The sequence below is a fragment of the Brachycentrus maculatus genome, unplaced genomic scaffold (genome assembly GCF_059751285.1).
Source record: "Brachycentrus maculatus isolate JH-2025_06_01 unplaced genomic scaffold, ASM5975128v1 h1tg000188l, whole genome shotgun sequence".
NCBI lineage: Eukaryota > Metazoa > Arthropoda > Insecta > Trichoptera > Brachycentridae > Brachycentrus > Brachycentrus maculatus.
In genome coordinates this window covers 537689-553233 of record NW_028280939.1, presented here as the reverse complement: position 1 = coordinate 553233, position 15545 = coordinate 537689, and the positions used below count along the sequence as shown (strand labels likewise).

Genomic DNA, 15545 nt, shown 5'->3' with positions numbered 1-15545 from the left:
TTTTTTCATTCATGCGGAAATATGTATTTGGATACTTTTAAAAATAAAACATGCATTTCAAAGCATGAATTTATAAAGTATTTTTTTACAAAAAAAATCTGTGACAAGAATACATAATCTCTGATATCAATATTCAAAGTTATATTCATTTTTTAATATTTATCTTTCAAGTAGGTACTTACTACTCAGTGTTTCCATTTGACATATTTAATTTTCCTCACATGACGTGGCCCAGATGACAGTTCTCTTTCCAACATCTTCCCGGATCGCCGCCCGACGGTTTGCTGATGTGATAAGTTCTTTATCGAAATAAGTATTGAAATGCGGCTTTAATATAAATAAATATCGCATAAAGTTTGTCGCTGTTGGAGGTATGTTTTAAAGTGAATTATAAATTTATTTTTATGTTATAATTAACCCGAACATGTAAAAAACAAAAGTGTTAGTTGCGATGTTGTGTACTTTGATTTTATGCTGGTACTTGTTTTAGATTGATGACGTGACAAAATGACAACTTACGAGGAGTTTATTCAACAAAATGAAGACCGGGACGGTGTCCGATTCACATGGAACGTGTGGCCATCGAGCAGGATCGAAGCCACCAGACTGGTGGTTCCCTTAGCTTGTTTATATCAGCCCTTGAAAGAGAGGCCCGACCTTCCTCCCATTCAGTATGACCCTGTTTTATGCACAAGAAATACTTGCAGGGCGATATTGAACCCGATGTGTCAGGTTGACTATAGGGCCAAGTTATGGGTCTGCAATTTTTGCTTCCAAAGGAATCCGGTAAGTGCTTATACATATCTTTCAGTTGTATATATCATGTGATTTGCGAATATATTGTGCATTAAAATTTTAAGCTTTGCTCCTAAAATATATTTTAGTATCAGCCTATCATTGGTCCTATTATTTCATTGATGTATTTGAGAGCTATTATTTATCAAATATAACATTTTAAAGGAGATTTATTTTAAATGCTAAATTACAAAATAGGCATTAGTTCTATTATGTTTGGTGATAGGTAAAACTCTATTTTGTCTCACGTGACATGTGCCATGACAAGTTGGGTGGATGCACAACTGTGATACTGGCGTTGTTTAAAATAAATTGTAAATTTTACATTCAGTAGATTTGGTGGTTGTCATCTTCATACTTTTCTTCCTCAATGTAGTAATCACTGATTTGAGGATATTAACACACTTTCTTAGGGTTCTTTCATTCCCTAGTTTTGGTGCCATTTACATCCTCATAGTCACATTTGGATTACCAGAATAATGTGAAATAAAAATATCATCAACTTTCCAAAGATCTGTCACTGCATGTGCAGAATGGCAAATCGTATGGAAGTCTGAGACTATCTGTATTAACACACTCGGGACAGGAAAGGTATTTCTACCTTTTGCGCTGGCAATATTTTAAAGTCAGAAAAGAGGGAATTATTTAATGTTTTTATTTAAATACTATGTACCAATCTCTTTGTAAGGGTCTAAACTATATGTACACAATTATCAAATCCCGTCGCCAGGCTTAAAAAACACCCTTCCGAAACGTGTTAACAAATCGTGGATATAAAATAACCTTAGCTCTAAAATTCCTGTTATTTAAAGCTTTTAGCCTGAATAAAATAGCCGCTATTAAACTCAAAGTTGAATTAACTTTTAAAACTATATGACATTTTCATATTCATGTGACATTTTAAACTGTTAAGTGTTTTTTTCCAGTTTATAAAGTGTTGTAAACTTGATCTTGAAGTCAAAATTGCATATTTTCGAGTTAACGTTTTTTGCCAGTATAGCCACGATATATTTATTTTTTCCCTTCAGTTCCTCCATCCGAATTGTGTTAACATATCGTAGTCATACAGGAGAAAGCGACCGATTGCATTTTTTACAAAACGTGATCATTGACTATTTGATATCTTACTAGCTTAATATTGCCCTGAAAAAAAATCCCAAAGGATTTTAACTTGGAAGTATAATATATATTGACTTGTTTAAAATGACTAACTCTATTGATGTTTATTTTCATGCCAAGCAAAAGTGACTGAAATGATCCTCCTAAATAAACATTTTACGTTTTGTTAGTTAGTCACTTTCTCCTGTACGACTACAATATTTTTTCATTTTTTTCTTCAGTTCCCCCCTCAGTATGCGGCAATTTCCGAGCAGCACCAACCGGCAGAGTTGATTCCGAGTTTCTCGACCATCGAGTACACGATAACAAGAGCGCAAGCGATGCCACCCATCTTCCTGCTGGTGGTGGACACTTGCATGGATGAAGAGGAACTCGGTGCACTCAAGGACTCCCTGCAGATGTCGCTCAGTTTGATGCCGCCCAACGCCCTAATCGGCCTGATAACGTTTGGAAGAATGGTCCTTGTTCACGAGCTAGGTAACCAGCCAATATATTATTTTATATCATTGTTGTTTTATTTTTAATTTTTAATTTTTATTTGTTTAGGAATGGTACAGCTTTACATTTAAAAAAGTATGTAATAAACAATAGTTACATTAACAATAATAAACATTACATTACATTAACAAAAATAGTTACATTAATCAAAATAAAGCCAATTAAACAATTCCACATGTATGTTATAATAACTATTAAAAAGGGTTTTAAAGGGAATAAATATGTAGTTGTATATTTATTGAATGAATATTTTTTTGTAAAATTGTATATATTTGTTTTAAAGGTAAAACTCATCATATACAGAACAATATATGTGTGCATATACCACATGCGTACACATATTGTTTTATGCACTACGAGTTTAACCTTTCAATTAACAATGTAATAAAGTTACCTCTTTATTTTTAATAAATCGTATTTTTTTAACTGCTACTCTTCAAAATATTTGAAAAAACTTATATTTTTCACTTTTTCTGTTTTTTTTCCATATTATGCTATATCAACCATTAGTGCCAGTTCAGTGTGCCGTACCTACTACGTGAAAAAAACTTATCTAACCCCGAGTGAAATATGTACAATGAAATAGTAATGCCTTTAGTATGTAGTGTAACATTTACTTAACTTTTGGCTCTTATTTCTAACGACTTTGTTTGACTTCAGTATTGTCAGGAAATTAATGATGATGCATATTTTTTTTTTCTTAATATAAGTAAAGTTTAAGTTATCTACACTACATAATTGAGGTGTCATCTTTTCACAGTCTGCTTTCAGGGTAGATAGATTTCAAATTTAATATGAAATTACAGTATCTATAACAAAACAAAGAAAAAAGGGTGCCTTCGACTGGAACAGTTTAAAAGTATTACAATCATGCTGATATCTGTGCATATATTGCCTACGTGTTGATTTATGCTTACAAGAGCACAACTGTGCTTAGTGTAAAAAATTAAAACAACTGTTTTAAGTTTGCTCTGATTTCAAATAAATAAAACTTTGTTTTGTTATTGATACAGATGGTAATGGTTAAAATACGTAATTCTCCAAATACATTATTACTGTAGACAAATGCGTTATTATATTACTAATTTATTATACATCTGTCACTAATTATTTTATACTACATAAATGAAATTGAAGGAGGTATTTGGAAAAAATATTTGGGTGAATATGGACATACAATATTATTAAATATTAAAAAATCAGGTTTCTTTAGACATATGTAGGGTTAAATAAAAAAATCCAATATTGCATATAAAATATGTGACACAAAAAGAGAGTTTACAATGTTACCATTCTCTTTATTTATTACTAAAGGACTTGGGATATTGACAAGCGCTCTTTTATCGAGGGCCTCTTTGAAATACGATTTTTGAAGCTAAAAAGCTAATTTGATTATTTTTTTTTTCAGGAACTGATGCCATTTCTAAGTGCTTTGTATTCAAGGGAACTAAAGATCTGACCGCTAAGCAGATTCAGGAGCAACTCGGCGTAGGTCGAGTCACCCAAGGGGTTCCTCAGCAACCCGGCAGGGCGCCGCCCACGGCCCCTCCCCCCACCCCGCCCGCCAACAGATTCCTCCAGCCCGTGAAGCAGTGCGACATGGTCCTGACCGACATGATCGGAGAACTGGGCCGAGACCCGTGGCCCGTGGGCGTCGGCAAGCGGCCGCTGAGGTCCAGCGGAGTGGCACTGAGCCTCGCCGTGGGGCTGCTGGAAGTGGCGTACCCGAACACGGGGGCCCGGATCATGATGTTCCTCGGCGGCCCCTGCTCCCAGGGGCCGGGTCAGGTGGTGAACGACGAGCTGAAGCAGCCCATCAGGTCGCATCACGACATTCACAAGGACAACGCCAAGTACATGAAGAAGGCCGTCAAGCATTACGAATCATTGGCGATGAGATCCGCCACCAATGGGCACGCTATCGATATATACTCCTGCGCTTTGGATCAAACTGGTCTACTGGAAATGAAGCAGTGCTGTAACTCTACTGGGTATGATAATTACTAATTCAAGAAAAAAAGTCTTTTGAAACAAGGTGTAAATGTTTACTTTGTCTTAAAAAGATTAATTGAATGATGATATGATATAGATGAATGAAAAGATGAATGAAAAGATGAATGAAAAGATAAATAAATAGAAAAATACTACACTTTAGAATTTTCAAGTATTGAGAACTGTTTTTTTTTACACTCTTTACTGTTTTTGCACGAAATAGGGTATACAGTGAAACCTCTTTCTATCGTTTTTCAAGGGACCTATCGAAATAAACCATGAATGTGGGAAAACAATTTGTATGACATACCAGTAACTCGAGTGTACTTTTTTGAAAATTTGGACAAAAATAGTTGATTTTAGAAAAAAATACAAAAAAACGGAAATGGGTATCATGCAAATTGACAATAAAACCAATTGATAAGTATTAAAATTGGTTTATTTAAGAAAAACAAAGATAATTGATTACTATTTTAAATTTTTACATTCGAAAATATCAAATTTGGAGCGTAATTTAAACGATGAATGCGATAAAATGATGATAGAGAAACGATCAATGCGGTCTATTTTTGTATGAAATGAATCCGGGGTAGAAGAAATAAACGACATATCCGGGAAAACGATTATTCGAGGAACGATAGATAGAGGTTTCACTGCATATGTATTATTTATACCCATCTTCATCCTTCAACATCCCAAGGATCTAGCTTCACATACGGTGTTTGAAAATGATGCGGAATGCATCGAAACACATGTGGCACAGTAGATTATAAAAAATAGTGATATTACCAAGTGACATTATCAGAAATGGATAGATACTACCACAAAGTGGTGGCCGATTCAGTTAATGAAAACAGTTCTACTTTATTGTTAGTAAATTTAATTGTGCTTGTAGATTTTTTTGTGAAGCTTTGCATGTTTGTTTGTTTGTTTAATTAATACTTATTGATTATTTTTCAGGGGGCACATGGTGATGGGTGATTCATTCAACTCATCCCTATTCAAACAGACATTCCAGCGTGTGTTTGCCAAGGACCAGAAAGGAGATTACAAAATGGCCTTTAACGGGACCCTAGAAGTCAAGTGTTCCCGAGAATTGAAGAGTATGTACTCATTCACAGTACTTTCCCTTTTTATAATCATTATTTTGTTTTGATGCAATAACTAAAGTATAATTTTTTGACATCTCATCAAAGATGAAGAAGAATATGGAAGTCTGGGCATTTATAGGGCTGACGACCGTCATAGGCTGGTTTAAGTGATCACTTTACACACGTGTAACATTCACCAATTCTACCCATTATTGACAACCACACTACTCAAATTCATGGAAGTTCTATATATATGAACCAATTTTGAAACATTATTCTTGAATCACTAGAACTTCATCTATTGGTGAGATGAAAAGAAGCTTTTTACTGAGCAGAAACTCTTTTATTAGTATGTGAGGTCCGAACCCTGGATTATAATCACACATATGAGAAACGCCAGAAAATATCATTTTCATTTTTATCATTTAAGCTTATAATTTGACCAGATAATTTATTTACAACATTTTAAATGTGTCCAAATACTTGTCCACAAAATCTGAATTATCTCCAATTACAGGAGTTATTTTCATATATGAAAATAACTCCTGTAATTGGAGATAATCCAAATTTTGTGAACAGGTATTTGGACACACTCAAAATGTTGTTGATAACTCAAGTAATTGAATGAAAAATTTTCTGGTCTACCTATGTATTGTAATCTGTTTTATTACATTTTTATAGTCTCGGGTGGGATTGGATCCTGTGTTTCGCTCAACGTGAAGAGCCCATGCGTGTCAGATCAGGAGATGGGTATGGGGAACACATGTCAGTGGAAATTATGTACATTTAATCCCAATTCAACCATGGCACTGTTCTTTGAGGTAACAGTTCAATCTCTCAATTATATTCATTATTTATATTAAATGCTTTCATGAATTGATTCGGCAGTCACTTTGTGGTAAAATCTATCCATTTTTAATTAATGTTTTACTTAGTAAATACCACTATGTCTTAAAATCTATTGTGATACGTGTTTCGATACATTCCACATAATTTTCAAACACCATATACGGTGTTTGAATTTTCAAATCATTTGATGCGGAATGCATCGAAACACGTGTCACAGTAGATTTTGAGAAATAGTGGTATTTACTTAGTAAAACATTAATTAAAAATATATTAAATGCATTTAGGTAACAGTTGAATTTCTCAATTTTATGTATTATTTATACAAAATACATTTAGGTGACAGTTAACTCGTTAAACACCAATATTGAAATTGGTTAATTTTGAAATTCACAAATAAAACTTTTAGGTAATTTACATATTTTAATAATAAAAGGTATGTATTTTATTTCATTGTTTGATTTGACGATGGATTCCATAGTCAATGCTTTTTAAATATACCTTTTGATTGACGTCACTGGTCCCCCTCATGGCGTTGCCGTCCAACACAGACGAGGTCACCGGTGCCCCCCATGGCGTTTAAAGAGTTAAATGTCCTTCTAACCTTTATCTGCACCCAATAGTCATATAACTGCATCATAAATATGATAATGATAACTGCATCATTATCGTATTTATTTTCACCCTAAAAAAAAGTGGTGAATAATTGCCAATTTCCTCTCTTTAAACTAGACTTAATAGAGCACAGAGGCTGTAAATTGTGTATATAAAAATGTATTTTCAAAATATTAATTTCATTAACTGATTCGGCAGTCACTTTGTGGTAAAATCTATCCATTTTTATTTAATGTTTTACTGAGTAAATACCACTATTTCTTAAAATCCACTGTGACACGTGTTTCGATGCATTCCTCATCATTTTCACTGTGTTTGAATACGGTTCATTTATACGGTGTTCGAAAATGATGCGGAATGTATCGAAACACGTGTCACAGTATATTTTAAGAAATAGTGGTATTTACTAAGTGAAACATTAATTAAAAATTCATAATATTAAATAATTTTCAGGTTGTCAACCAGCATTCGGCTCCGGTACCTCAAGGGGGGCGAGGGTGTGTCCAGCTCATCACCCAGTACCAGCACTCCAGTGGCCAGAAGAGGATCAGGGTTACCACGGCGGCAAGAAAGTGAGTCACTCGCTTACTTTTTAACCCTAGAATAGTAAGGCAACTAATAAATATTATGAAAAAAAAACCTTATATGTATACTAAACTATCATAAAAATTACGACAGTAAAATGACAATTTCTGGAAAAATCATTGTTTGTTTCATTCTTCACCCCCTGCTTCACAGTACCTTCCTAATATACCTTTTTTTTCATTATTATGTGATCTCTTAAACACAAAAAATGTTACTATTAGTTCTAAAATAATGAAAGTTTTTGATTATCTAATTTATTCCCATTTTATTTCTATGTTGTATTTTTTACGAATGTTTAGTAACAACGTCACTCGCTGGATTGTTTAATAATCAAGGGTAACTTAAAGTCCATACTACTTGAGGTTTGTTTAGTGATTTTTATATCCTTTCTTTGATTTAACTAATTGTGTATAATAGATACATAGAAAATTTTGGAAACGTTAGATTCTGATTTTTCCTGGTGAATTTATATTTTCCGTTTATGGTTATTGATCTCTAAGGAAGTGTTTAATTATCCTAAAAACGTGTATCATAAGTCCTCTAGATTATAAATTTAAAGTATATTTTAAATTTCTTTATTTAACTCTTATTTACACCCAATGGTACATTAGGCTATGTAGTTTGTCAATATAGTGTTTTCTCGGTTGTTGGTTTCGTGAAAAATTTAGGATACATGCATGAAAGCCAAATGCGCTTACCACTTTATTTTTATTTTTATTTGTATACATTTGTTTAAATTACAATTTTTACATATTTAGAACATTTTTTTTGCAGAGCCATATAACAGAGCCATATAGTAGAGCCATGAACCAAGCCACCTTGTGTGTCTTGTTAGTGGAGTTTTTTTTAAATACATTTTTTAATGTTTTTAACAATTTTAACCTAATATACACACAAAAAAGAGAAAAATTATGAATATAAACATTTTACAATTTTCATAAAATTAACTCTTGATCATTTACCCATTCCTTTATTTCGCCTTTGTTCCATATTTTATTTTGACCTCTAATATCCGTCGGCAACAAATTCGGAACGAAAATGTTCGGAACGATATATTGCAGTGTTCGACTCCCATATTTATTGTTAATTCTTGGGACTATCAACAGATGCGGACTAAATGGCGATGGTTTGAAGTTTCCGCGTTGCTAAAATGTTTATCTATATAATAATTACCGTTGACTTTTAGAAGATATTAATATTTTGGTTTTGCAATCCAGTTGGGGAGATGCCGCGGTGAACTTGCACCACATCAGCGCAGGGTTTGACCAGGAAGCGGCGGCGGTGGTGATGGCACGCCTGGTCGTGTACAGAGCTGAGCAGGAGGACGGTCCAGATGTACTTCGCTGGGTTGATCGGATGCTCATTCGACTGGTATATTTATTTTTATTTATTTTATTTTATTTATTTATATAGTTACATTTTTTAAATAAAATTTGATACAATTTCTATACATTTATACATATTGCTCACTCCTTTCAAGAACGTCATTAATAAAAAATCGACAATTTTCAGTTGTGCATGTTTTCGGAATGCCCAGAAAATGTACTGTATCTCAGCAAAAGAGGCATATTTTTAACTTAATATTTACCCGCTACAGGGCAGAAAGTGTTGTTTTTGCATTTTGAAGAAAAAGTATTGTTTAATGATTTTTTTAAACATACTAAATATTTTTCAAATGGAGAAGAAACCTTTAGGTTTTACCTAAAAAGAGCTGTTGCACAGTAAAAAGTTCAATAAGTGGCTTGATATTTATTTTTAATACATTGTATTATATTTTTAAACTTTAAAAACGTTCTCCTGAAAAATTAAGTTTTTTTATTTATGATGTTCTTGAAAGGAGAGAGCGATATGGCAAACTTATAAGTTTAGTTTCGCTGTGACTCTCCAAAAAAGAGACTGAGCTCTTGTGTTTGGAGAGTAATAATGAAGTAATAATGAGAATGGCATAATAGTCTTTTTCGTTTCTTTTTTATATTTTTTTTAAGATTTACATGTTATGGGCATAAATTTTTTTCCTTAGAATTTTGATATCTTCTAATTTATTGAATACATATATACATTAATAACTTTTTATTAATTTTTTCTTTCCCGTGATGAGAATTTTGGTCATCTGATTGGATCAAAATACAAATAATGATTTGATTGGAAAAATGCTGTAACTCATCATTTTGAGCAGCGCAGTATTCAATTATTTAAATTAGACTTTCGCATCCCGAATGGATGTATAATTTTAATTTTGTTTAACACTCTCCTAATCATTCATCATTCACTTTGTGTAATACCACTTATAAAAATGTTTTAATGACCACTGGTTTCAGTGGCATTACACAAAGTGAATGATGAATGATAAGGAGAGTGTTATATTACCATAGCACAATACTTTTATGTAATATATAAAATATTAACTTTGTTTAATTAAATTGTATAAAGTTATGAAATTTCACATTGAAAATTCACCATAATTTAAATAAAATTGTTTAAATGGTAAGTTGATATATTGATCCTCTTTTTGAATTACCAACAAACGGTTAAATTAGTTCACAGTTAAAATCATTCACAATTCAGCACATTTTTTAAATAAACTTTGTATTTTGATTAACTTTCAGTGCCAGAAGTTTGGCGAATACGCTAAGGATGACCCAAACAGTTTCCGGCTGTCGGAAAACTTCAGTTTATATCCTCAGTTCATGTACCACTTGAGACGATCGCAGTTTTTGCAAGTATTTAACAACTCTCCCGATGAAACTAGCTTCTACAGGTAAGATTGTCCTTAACTGATAATTTTGATGGTTGATAGATTTTTTCTAGGTTACTAATTCATGCTAATCTAGAAATATGATTGGTGATAATTTTTATCACAAAGTCAGAATACCAAACACATCCCCCAAACGTAACTCCTTATAAATCTGTCAAATTTTATATCGGTATTGTGTGATCTGGTTTGTTTCATGCAATGATTGATTGCAAATGATTGATTTTGGTTAGGAATTGAAAAAAGTTAGAAAACAGCAACTCACATAAGCAATGATTGCTTCTAGATTGACCGAAAGCATATGGAAAGGGGAAATATCAGAGTTTCTTTTTACCTAAAAAACAAATTGGGCTGTGTATGTGTGTGATTTGCACTGTAGTCTAAATACATAGGTGTTCAGCATTGTAGGACGTAGAGAGGGGTGGAGTGATCAATCCATAATTTTTTAGGCTTCTCATTAAATTGGCCAGCTTGGAATGTATTTATGGAATAGACAATCTGAATGTATGCTACAATGCAGTTAGAAACTTTTGCAAAACTGATTCATGATTACTACACAGTATGCCTTGTAACCTGGATAAACATTATCAGTATTTGAATCAAAGAAAATGAAATTATTTTTATGTATCCTACATTCACTGTTTTATTACCATTTTTTCCAGGCATATGCTGATGCGAGAAGATCTAACTCAGTCCTTGATCATGATCCAGCCTATTCTATATGCGTACAGCTTTAACGGACCCCCCGAACCAGTTCTACTGGATACTAGCTCCATTCAACCTGACCGTATTCTCCTCATGGACACATTCTTCCAGATTCTCATCTTCCATGGCGAGGTAAGAATAGCGTTTATTTATCGGAACCTCAGACTTAAATGCCACATACAGTCGATCTTGGATATAAGAGAACCCACAGGACTAGGACATTCTTCTCTTACAAAGAGGTCTCTCTTATATCAATGGTTTCCTTTTACAGAAAGGTAAAACGATGGGGCCGTAAGCCAGCTGTCTTTTAAAGAGGTTTCTCATTTGTCGAGGACTCTTGTCTAGGTTCAACTGTATATAAAAATGAAATTCTCAAAAAATAATTGATACTGATTATTCATGTGCTCTTTAAACAGTTTAGAGGTTTTGTAGTCGATGTTAGGTGTGATTTACTTTGACAGTAGTCATTCATTAATTTTTCAGTCGAAATAAGTGTTTCCTTAGCTTAAATGGGTAAAGCACCTAACTGTCACAGTCACCAGATTCAAGTCCTGAAACATCAGTGGCGTGATTGTTTGTTGAAATACATGTGTATATTTTGGCTTTTATTGGTATTATATTCACCCAGCTGTGTGACGCCTTGTGTTATCTATGTTTACATTTTTTAATATTTCAGACCATAGCTCAATGGCGAGCTCTCCGATACCAGGATATGCCCGAGTATGAGAGCTTGAAGCAACTTCTTCAGGCTCCTGTTGACGATGCTCAGGAAATCCTTCAAACTAGATTCCCCATGCCGCGGTACATTGACACTGAACAGGGTGGCTCTCAGGTAAACAATGGCCATCAATCAATTACCTTAAATTCACTCGGACCAATATCTCAATAAAAATGTCCATTGCAATGTTGAGTACACATCCAAAGGTTTTTTATTAGTTTTTCTTTCGCATAACTCTTAGTTTATAAAGGTGTCAAGCCTAAAATTTTAATACTGTGACTGCTATCTTTGGCATCAAAAATGGGACCAGAAAATAAAGGTTTTTTATTTTTAGAAAAATTATGATGCATTGGCAAAGTTATAATATTCACTACAGTTAAAAGATTTTTCTCTGTACATATGCAACAATAAATATAATCAAATTGATAAATATTGTAGATGTCAAAAGCTGGCTAAAAATCAGCCTAATGCTATGGTCGAAAGTTCTGGGATTCTCGGACTTTCATTTTCTTTCATATAAAAAAAATGATAGATGTTTTATCTCAAATTTAGACACGGATAAAATTGATATGTCATCCGTAGGGCAAATAATCTAATGTCTGATGTTTTTTCAAATAGAGTGAAAACCCACGTTTTTTTATCAAGATTGTGACCCGCGAATAATAACAATAAAAAACAGTTGTTGGTACAATTAGTACCCACAGCTATAGTAGTGGATTATGCTTATAATTTTTGCCTTTTTTTTACTGTGAGATTACTTTTTTTAGTATCAAATAAGTATGTATATATTGTACTAATTTACTACATATTTTTACAGGCTCGGTTCTTACTTTCTAAAGTAAATCCATCTCAGACCCACAACAACATGTATGCGTATGGAGGGGTAAGTTCAGTAAACATATTGATTGTAGCGTTATTGTGAGTTAGATTCACCACATCTACGCAGCTTTTGATTATTCTTATTATTGTATTTTATATAAACTTCGCTACGCACGCTATCAATAGTTAAGTTTTACTGAGAAGTATTGTCAATAGATGTCACTATAAGTCCAAATCTTGACGCAATCTAAAATGTTTGAGAAATACAAATCCCAATCGTGGTGCCATACACTTCCTGGCCGGATATTCTATTTTCACTTGGTTAGGGCTCCACGGAGAAACAAATATCCATTATTATAGTTTCCCATAACATTATGGCACACATTATTGGATGCCGAATGAAAATAATCTGAAATTATTTTAGATGTCAATTGCTGTTTGTATGTATTGTGATTATTGTTTCCGTTGCTCATTTTTGTTTTGTAAGCATGAAAAAATAATAATTTGCCTTTATGTTCATCATATGTATAACACTATTTGAATATTGTTATAGTAGTGTCCTGGACATAGATAGGGTCAGAGGTCACGGTTCGATCCCAACTCTTATACCTTATTCTATTTCAATTTGTATGGACCGCTATATATTTTTTACTATTCCAGTAACAAACAATAAGAAAATACAGTTAAAATATTTTTTTTTCAATACTTGTTTCTTCTAAAACAATACATAATTTATTATGTACTGCTTTGCATGAAGAATGTTTATTTAAATACTTACACAAAAAATCTGAAAATTTCTTTTGAATTTATTTTGTAATAATTTTAGATATGGAGTAAATATTCTATGAAGTATTTGTTTTAAAAATCGATTGAAAGAAATTTTCTGATTATTTTTTTAGCATGATTCTTGCCCGATTTTGCTGTGTTTTGCCATTTATTAACTTTTATTTTTATTTTTTTTCAATGATGCTGTTACCCTTCAGATGATGCCAGTCCCGAGTTCGGTAGAGTTTTGTTTTTTTTGTTGTTTTTTTTAAACACGAGTATTTTTATTTTATTTATAAGGCTTATATTAGCACGCCATTTTGTATTTGCTGTAGCATATTTTCTCGTGATACAGTGCTATTTCATAAAGTACATCTACTCTTAATCAATACAAATATAGTGTGCAATGTACAAAATTCTGACATCGGTGTTTGTATGTAAAAGTTTTTTTTTATTGTTTAAATTTACAATAATGTGTCCATCCTCATGCCAAGGACACATTTTACAATACTCATTCAATAAATTTACCTTGTGGGTAAATTTCTACAAAATCAGTATTACAGATATGTATTGATCTTCATCCCCACTAATTTAATGCCCAAACATTAGTTTGCACTATCAATTTTTGCAGTTCATCAGCCGTAAAAATATTTATCCCCAAAAACCGGCAAATGTATTTGGGTGAAATAAAATGCATTTAAAAAAGACTTTTATAATAATTACTTGCAAACAAAAATATTTATACTTTTTTGTTTTATTTTATGACAAATTCTAAATTGTTCTGTAATTTTTTAATTAATCTCATTCATGACGTGATGAAAATTCTTCTTAGCAATGTACATACTTATTAATTGTGCAGTTAAGTTAAGTTAAGAAAAGTTATTTATTATATGGCGCCTTTCTGGCAGAACATTGTAAGAACCAAATTAATGAAAGTCATTTTCAATATTATCATACTACATAGTAAGTACATAAGGGAGTAAATTATTTGTTAAATAAATTACTTTTTTTAAATGATGATAATAATTTTGAATTAAACTAAGTATTATATTTACTTACCACAATTAGACGAATCACAAAACCAAGCCATTTCTTTTAAAAGAAGATTTTAATCCTTGATGAGGATGTTATGCTTTGGCGTTAACTCATTTTTGCAGTATGTAGTTACGTTTTTGTTTAATATAATACTCACGGTAATATTAATTTCCAGGATGGAGGTGCTCCAGTACTAACGGACGATGTTTCCCTGCAAGTATTTATGGAACATTTGAAGAAACTCGCTGTATCCTCTACAGCTTAAAAAATTCACCTTCGTAGATAATCTTAGGTTCAGAGTTACACATTTAAGACTAAATAATTCACAATATTCTATAGTCATTTTTTATGAAGAAAAAAATCTTAAAAGAAAATGATTTATTGAAATAAAAAAAAATTAAGATTAAAAAAAAAATAATAAAAATTTGGCATTATTTTATTTGTGTAATTGCAATATCGAATGTATAAAATGCTGAATTTGAATAACTCGGCATGTTTTTTAAAAAAAAGTCACTTTTTGTGTTTGTCTGAAATATTATTTAAAAAAACAAAAGTATTGACATTTACGTGTATGATTTTCTGTAATAAAAAATAAATTTTATTTTGTATCATAGAAATTGTTTTCATGAATCCAAAAGGAGACCCAAATGTGTAAGAAAATAAATATGGTAATTTTGGTAATGTTTATTTTAAAACATGTATGCAGTTTTTCATTTGAAAATATTTAAATTATAAAGTATAGATTATATTATATAGGCCTCACTATTATATGAGAAAGGAATGCACAATAGAAACTGTAAATTAAGTTAAATATATAAATTTGTACAATGTTTGTTAATTTCAGGATCTCCACTTTAACAATTTAATCTTTTCAAATTGATTTTTGCAAGTTTAAAAAATAATTAAACTCGTTAATCACCTAACCTATTTATTAAGTAACTGAAATTGTGGAAGACATATTGTCTATATAATCCTTTTTTGCGTTACGCATACGATATTTAATAAAAATACATCATTTTTTAAACAACTAACAAACATCAAATAATTTATATTATACTTTTACACACACATTTAAAAGTGACATTAACTTGCTCTATGCGTTGAACATGTGTATATACAAATATTGCAATCATGCTTTGCGGGAGTCGTGTTGAATAAAGATAAGGATTCTTTGCCGATGTTATGATTTTCGAAAACACGAGGGAACACA

The 15545-nt window shown here is 32.0% G+C and overlaps 1 protein-coding gene across 2 annotated transcripts; it reads left to right on the top strand.

Moving 5' to 3' along the window:
* Positions 1-240: 240 nt before the first annotated feature.
* On the top strand, positions 241-14952 carry Sec23 (transport protein Sec23). 2 transcript variants are annotated; one of them, XM_088262719.1, is made up of 14 exons: positions 241-371; positions 491-786; positions 2136-2391; positions 3821-4403; positions 5365-5507; positions 6177-6316; positions 7410-7528; positions 8759-8912; positions 10148-10299; positions 10956-11130; positions 11675-11830; positions 12534-12599; positions 13519-13539; positions 14511-14952. In XM_088262719.1, the coding sequence occupies exons 2-14, from the start codon at positions 508-510 to the stop codon at positions 14598-14600; spliced, it is 2334 nt and encodes a 777-aa protein (XP_088118845.1). In that variant the 5' UTR covers positions 241-371; positions 491-507; the 3' UTR covers positions 14601-14952. The 2 variants fall into 2 exon arrangements, with proteins under 2 accessions (XP_088118845.1, XP_088118846.1); XM_088262720.1 differs by lacking the exon at positions 13519-13539.
* Positions 14953-15545: the final 593 nt, after the last annotated feature.

What these genes read in the sequence shown, in the direction of transcription:
- Sec23 (XM_088262719.1), top strand. Translation starts at nt 508, where the DNA reads ATGACAACTTACGAGGAGTTTATTCAACAAAATGAAGACCGGGACGGT. An exon ending in ATCGGATGCTCATTCGACTG is followed by an intron (nt 8,913 to 10,147) that starts GTATATTTATTT and finishes ATTAACTTTCAG; the next exon opens with TGCCAGAAGTTTGGCGAATA. An exon ending in CTGAACAGGGTGGCTCTCAG is followed by an intron (nt 11,831 to 12,533) that starts GTAAACAATGGC and finishes ATATTTTTACAG; the next exon opens with GCTCGGTTCTTACTTTCTAA.